The sequence below is a fragment of the Meriones unguiculatus genome (genome assembly GCF_030254825.1).
Source record: "Meriones unguiculatus strain TT.TT164.6M chromosome 13 unlocalized genomic scaffold, Bangor_MerUng_6.1 Chr13_unordered_Scaffold_50, whole genome shotgun sequence".
NCBI classification, from domain to species: Eukaryota; Metazoa; Chordata; class Mammalia; order Rodentia; family Muridae; genus Meriones; species Meriones unguiculatus.
Genome location: NW_026843656.1, coordinates 458,053 through 465,240, shown reverse-complemented (window position 1 = coordinate 465,240; position 7,188 = coordinate 458,053). Strand labels below are relative to the sequence as shown.

The window sequence follows — 7,188 nt, the reverse complement described above, 5'->3', positions numbered from 1 at the left end:
CCTGGCTGCCCTTGACTTGGGCAGACTGGGCCAGGAAATGAAAGTTAAATCTGAGGTCGCCCTGGCCCAGCTGTAAGTTAGCAACAGGTAGGTTGCATCCTCAGAGAGACTGACACCAGCTGCATTGACAGACAATCCAGGGATGAAGTGAGAGGAAGGGGAAAGAAAGGGACAGAAACCAGAAAAAAAACTGTGGTGATTACCTGAGGTTCCTGGGAACCTGGCAGCTCTCTGATCTACCAGTGCTCTATGGTGCAGACAAACAGCACCTGGCTGGGGCTGCTGTGGTGACTGTCCCAGGGCCCAGAAGGTCCTAACGCAGGCCAGTACACCAAGCTACAATCCTTTCAATATCCGTATCTAAGGCCCCTACCAGAAGCAGAACCTGGAATCTGTCCTCTGCCCCAGGTGGAACTCAGATCTCCTCTTCTAGGAAGATTCCCTGGAATAAGTAACCTCAGTGCAGCCATTTTTCCCCCTAGTTTCAATGTCCATGGTTCAGTCTGGAGAGTGGTAATTGAGCTGATCCAGCAATGCTCAACCCAGACCTTGCTTTGAGCTGCCTTTGAGTGTGGTCTCAGATCAGGTAGGAATCTTGGAGATCTGTTGGTGACACTAAGAAGGAGACATAACTTATCTGTGTCCAGATTTCTAGGACCTGAGACTAGCAGCTGTGGTAGATCATATCTTTAGCTTCAGTGACCTTCCAGGAGACTTGCCTGTGGAGCTATGCCTTGTTTCCCAATTTGGCCCTAGAAGGGAGGAAAGTGAACTCAAGGATCCTTTAATATTACAAACCAGAGGCAAACTGATTTGAACTGATTCGTCATGAATTAGCACATACCTCTGGGCGGGGGCTGGGATTTTCCTCTTCACCCTTGATAAGAATGGTGACCCCTGCCAGAAAAATTCAAGCTGCCACACCTGTCTTTCGAGTTTGGGCTCTATAGCTTTCCACCTTTTGTGTGACTGGGCAGTATACTTCCCCTCTCTGAACTTCACTTTTATACATGAGAATCCCCATTCAGAAGTGTGTGTAATGATCTAAAGAGACAAGAATTAGCACACTTGCTAATGAAAGCAGTCAGGCCAACTCTCAGGTTACAGATTTATAAGGCATAATAATATTATGAGGAAAACAAAACTATCTCACTTCCTAATTTTGGCTAGTCCTGTATTTCCAAGAAGAACTGTGAGTTCTCAATTTACAGATAACTACCCTCTCCAAACCTCAATTTTCATCTCAGCTGTTTCCAGCTTTGCCCTTACTACAAAATTTTGCTAGCCAGCCCATCAAGAAACCCTTCAGTCTCAGGTGCTGTCAGGGGGACTGGACCCTTCCAGGTGTACTCTGCAGGCAGAGGTGGGGCTAGAGTCTCATCTAGGTACTAAGCAGGCAGGGGCACAGCCTGTTTGAGTCAACAGCTCCCCAAGTCTAATGTCCAGGTTAGCCAGGTTTCCTGCCAGTCTCTGGTTCTTGCAGTTCTATTCTGAAAGCTCAGACCAACACCTGGGTTGTAGTCATTCTTGGAAAAGGATCCCCCATACCCAAGTTGTTCTGGCTCATCTTCCCTTCTTAATGCCTGAACCCTAAGCCAGGAAATTAAGGCAGCAGAAGTCCTGCACCAGCCTAATCTCCCAGAACTGATCTCTGAGATGCCTGTCCACAAGTGACCTCTACACTTAGCCCTATACCCACAGGCAAGTTCCTGGGCAGGTCTGATCTTAGAAGCCAGAGAAAAGGGAGGGCTCCAGGTCATAGCAGACCCTCCCCTGCATGTATAAAATGCTGGAGCTGGCTCTTGCTGTTCAGTGGTTTCTTGGCGACACCAGGCAGAAGAGTTCCAGCATTACCTCTCCTAGTTTCTCATAGCAGTCAGCCTTGGACTTTGGGGATTTCCCAGAGTCAGAAGGACATCTCGGACTTTCTCCAAGTTCTTGACTACTCACTCCTTCAGCAGGTAGGGACAACTGGTCTCCAGGGTGTAGGGGCAGGGAGTGTGGCTTTTCCAAAGGCCCAAAACTTGCAGAACTGGACAAATGCATTCTACTTTGGGGGATCCACTGTAGAGCGCACCTCATGTCCCAGGTCTAACTCATATACCCAGCTGTTTCTCTCCTGAGATCCCTCTCCACCTTGGGCAATGATCCTAGGAGTTGAATTGGAGACCTCGGGAAACCTGGTTCTCCGGTTTCCTTTGCTTTGCTTGTCACCCACCTGGCCAGCGCAAAAGCCTCTGGATGTGTCTTGGTGCCAGGGAGAGATAAGCAGCAGAACCGGGTAGAGTGCCACCAATCTGCTTCCCCTCCTGTCTACGCCCTTCGTGACCCTCTGGGGCTGTGCAGCTGGCCCTGTTGATCACCCTCGGCTTCTTGCTCCTTTCCAGGGTATCTGAGCATCTGCACAGAATGAAGCTGGTTTCCATCATCCTGATATTCCTGGGTTCACTTGCCTTCCTAGATGTGGACACTGCACAGCCAGATGCATCCTCGCAGTGAGTTTGGGGCAGTGCTTTCTTCAGTCCTAATACATGGCAGTCAGGGAACACTGAGAGATGGTCTGAAGGGGTTAGAAGAAAGTGGAGATGGGAGCTGGCCTGGGCATCACTTGAACACAACCAAACACATCTGCTTGTGTTTTCTAGGCAGAATAAGTGGGTGCTAAGTAGTGGCAAGAGGGAACTGCAGGCATCCAGCACCAATTCCTCGGGACTCACTGGTGAGGAGATAGTTCTTAACTCGACTCTTGTTCCGCTCCAGGACAAGGAGAGCACATCGAAATCCCCACAAGCCAGGTAACTATGCCCTCTACAGAGGATGTGCCCTGTCTACTACTCTGGCCCCAGGAAGATTGTCCAGGCAGGACTGCAGCTCCAGGGGAGGGAGCAGGTCCCATGTCCCTCAGGTTCTCTATGGCCCTGGTCCCAGGTGGTTAGGAACAAAGCTCTGGTTGGTGAAGTTTCAAGAGTCCTTTCTTCACAGCACTCCCAGCATAGCCCATATTGGATTCAAACACTACCGCCCTATGATGAACCCTGGCTCTCCTAGCTCTCCATGCCGCTTAGGGACGTGCATACTGCAGAAATTGGCCCAACGGATCTACCAGTTGACAGACAAAAGTAAAGACGCTGTGGCCCCCCAAAACAAGATCAGCCCTCAAGGCTATGGCCGCCGGCACTGGCGTTCCCTGCCAGAGGTCCTCCAGGCCCAGACTGTGGTGTCCTCCCAAGAGCAGACACAGGCAACAGCAGCCTCCGGGGATGGGTGGCAGCAATGAACAGTTCAGCGAGCGTCCCACTAGTGTCTGCTTCACACCAGGGCATATTGAGACAAACCTGCAGAGATCTGCCTGGCTGCCACTGGGGGAGGCAGAGGAACCCAAGATCAAGCCAGGCTCACTCCACAAGCTGAGAAGTACAGACTGTTACTCTTCGGGGTAGGGGTCTGAGCCACTGCCTTGCCTGCTCATAAATTGGTTTCTCAAAGGGCTTAATAAGCCTCATTACTACTTGAACTTTCCAAAACCCAGTGAGGAAAAGTGAAATGCTTGTTGTACAGCCAGAGGTAACTATCATATTTAAGATTGTTGCTGCCAAGAGATGGGCTTTTTTGTAACTTCAAATACATAGAGAGATTTTTTGTTTGTTATATATTGTATTAAAGGCATTTTAAAGGAAATTATATTGTTACCATCCCCTATTTTAAGATGTGAATGTCTCAGCCAGGTATAACATTGTTTGGTTCTCTCTGTGTGTGTGTTTGTATATGTGTGTAAGGTGGAGAGCGCCTGATTACTGTTAGTGGAAGAAGAAAAGACATTATACCTCTTATAATCTATTTACTTAAAATATATGATCTTGGAAAAATCAAACCAATAAACTTTCTCAATGCTGATTCATTCTCTGTTCATACCTCTAGAGAAGGGTGGTCTTGGTTTGGGTTGGCCTGGAAGTGCTGAGGTCTTACTTCTTGTTTTGGGAAGACAGAACTGCAGTGTGGGTGCAAGCCAACATCTCTGTTCATGAGAGGTCAAACCCTCTTGTGCTGATTTCCAAGGTCCCAGAATGCCACTGTGCACTCAGGTGGTTAGGACCCAAGTCCATGCCTGGTGAGTCCAATGGAGCTCTGGCTCTTGTGTTTTCCCTTTCAGGATATATAGTTGGACGTTACAGGCTCAGTTCCCACAGGAGCTCCAGCCATGCCTGTGTAGTAAGTGCCATGGTGAAAAAGATTATCTAAAAGATCCCACCCCAAGTTTTCCCTTTTCTCCAACATAATAAGTCAGAAGGAAAGCTGTGGTTTTGGGAAAATCCACAGACTTTGCCATCATCAAAGACTTGAAGATGCAGAGGTTATTTTTGTAAAAAAATATTTGTTGTATATGTGTCTATGTGTGCATGTGTATGTGTACACTGGCACACAGGCGGAGGCTGAAGGACAACTTTTGGCATCCTATCTTTATGTGGGTTCTAGGGCTCAAAATTGGGTCACCACACTTTGCAAGCTCTTTTCCTTGGCGAGCCAACTCAGCAGCCCTAGGTGTCATTTCTGTCACATGAACTGTACTCCTATGTTTCTCTGTATGGATGACACAGGTCTTGGAGAATGGCAGAGCACTTTAGTCAATCTATTCTAATGGCAACTTTATTCAGGCAGTTCTAAATATGGTATTGTCACTCAATGTGAAACTAGCTGACAATTTCCCTCTCTTTCTCATAAGGAGTTCCCGACGACATTTTCTTCCTCTTGATAGGGACAACAGTGCATCTTTCTCATCTTGTCTTGAGACTCATCATGGTTTCTGTTATGATTTAATTGATGGGGATTTTGAGTCCTTCTCCATTCATCTCAGGACATCAGTTATACCACGGTCCTAGAAAGTAGCAGGTCTTTTAAGTGCATCAAAGAGACATAGATGTCCCTGAGCACAAAAAACAAGTTCCACAAGAAATAGAGACTTATGCTTGAGTTATGTTTCTGTCATGAGCACTGTTGTCCATCTGGGTGCACAAAATGAGTGTCCTGGGTGGGAGTTCACCAGCTTGTGTGGCAGCCAGACCAGGTTGGATAGGGTGAGCCCCAGTAGTTAGGCCAGACTGGGTCTGCTAGGTTGCACAAAATACTCCCAATTTTATGGGATTCCTCATTGAACCTAAGCAAAGGCATAACCTAAATGTAAGTAGAGTTTATGTTACAGCTGCAGGTATTAAAAAGCTACTCAGGTAAAGATGACAAAATGTTCGCACACCTCTGGAAAACCTTCTGCTTGGAGCCCAAGTCCTCACTGGGCCCTAACATCCATAAGTGGGTCCCTAGCGCCCCCTTCTCTTAGTTACGCATGGTCCCCAAGAGTGGTAGAAGTAGTAACAGCAGTTTATAGTATGTTGGAGTTCATACAATATTCTGACTCCCACATACGAGCAAGTTCTCTTATGTGGGAGTCAGCACATAGCCTTAAAGAAAGTGGAAAGAAAGAGAAAAAAAAAAGCGTTTTGCAGATGCTATCCAGGCTCCCCCCATCTGTACACCGGCTTGCTGTGCCAGGACAAAGACTCAGCACCCTCACGCTGTGCAGGGAGCAGCTGCTGGCCAGAGGCAAGGGGACAGACAGACGGATGTGCAGCTGGAACCGTGTGCCTCAGAGGGCCTGAGACCTTCATTGTTCATAATCATTATTAGTATTTTAGTCTATACATTTTAGACACTTTAATGCATCATAGACATATACATTATAGACACATAGACAAATACATCTAATACACAGGCACATATTTTTAAGAATGGAATCCTTGAGTGGGTGTGAAGAGCTGAATTAAACACATTTGTCAGTTTAAGGCAAATTGTCATTACCAATCTGTGTAACACTTCTGTTTTATATATATATATATATATATATATATACATTATTATAAATAATATATTATGTATTATGTTATATATAATATATTCATTTTTATAATATTTTTGTTTTTCAAGACAGTGTTTGTGTAGCCTTGGCTGTCCTGGACTCGCTTTGTAGAGCAGGCTGGCCTTGAATTCACAACTATCTGCCTGCTTCTGCTTCCTGAATGCTGGGATTACAAGTGTGCACCACCCTGTCTGGCTCATGCCCTTTCTTGAATCCGTGATAGCAGCTCTCTCTTATTTTTGGGCACTAACTTGTTATATAGTCAATGCTGGCCTTGAACGCCTGATCTTCCTGTCTCTACCTCCTGAGTACTGGATTACAGGTAGGTATTCCTACACATGCTTCTCAACAGCCCTCCTTAAAATACTTTCTACACATAGAAAGTGGAAGTGGGATTGTAAAATGTATCATTTTGTGCCTACAGGTTTTTTAAAATTAAATTTTATTTATTTTTTTATAATTTTATTTTTTTTCTTATCAGTTACATTTTATTAACTCTGTATCCCAGCCGTGTCCTGCTCCCTCATTCCCTCCCAATCCCACCCTCCCTTCCTCATCTCCACCATACCCCTTTCCAAGTCCACTGATAGGGGGAACCTCCTCCCCATTCATCCAATCCTGTTTTATCAGGTATCTTCAGGACTGGCTGCAAAGCCCTCCTCTGTGGCCTAACAGGACTGCTCCTCCCTTGGGGATTGGGGAGGTCAAAGAGCCAGTCATTGAGTTCCTGTTAGAAATAGTCCTTGTTCCCCTCACTATGGGAAACCAATTGGTTACTGAGCTACCACAAGCTACATCTGAGCAGAGGTTCTAGGTTATATCCATACATGGTCCTTTGTTGAATGTCAGTCTCAGAAAAGACCCTGTGCCCAGATATATTTGGTCCTTGTGGAGCTCCTATCCTCTCCCCATCATACTAACTCCCTTCTTTTTTTTTTGTTGGGGAAGAAAGAATTTATTTCATCTTACAGCTTATAGTCATTATCCAGGAAAGTCAGAACAGAAATTAAAGGCAAGAATCCAGAGGCAGGAACTAATCCAGAGGCGATGGAAAAATGCTGCTTACAGAATTGCTCATCCTTCTTTCTCATAGCAACCAGGACAACCTACATAGAGGCAGCATTGCCTACAATGGGCTGGTCTCTCTCACATCAGTCACTAATAAGAAATTGGACCACAGGCTTGCCCACAGTCCAGTCCAATGGGAGCATTTTCTAAATTGAGGGTCCATCCACTCAAATGACTCTAGCTTCTGTCTGGATGACATAAAACTAGTCAAC

General features: G+C 46.1%; 1 protein-coding gene across 1 annotated transcript; it reads left to right on the top strand.

The window, feature by feature from the left end:
* The first annotated feature begins 2,409 nt into the window (after positions 1–2,409).
* Positions 2,410–3,277, top strand: LOC132651359 (pro-adrenomedullin-like). The gene is made up of 4 exons (XM_060376582.1): positions 2,410–2,495; positions 2,586–2,601; positions 2,650–2,795; positions 2,983–3,277. Exons 1-4 carry the CDS (start codon positions 2,410–2,412, stop codon positions 3,275–3,277), a joined length of 543 nt encoding a protein of 180 aa, XP_060232565.1.
* Positions 3,278–7,188: the final 3,911 nt, after the last annotated feature.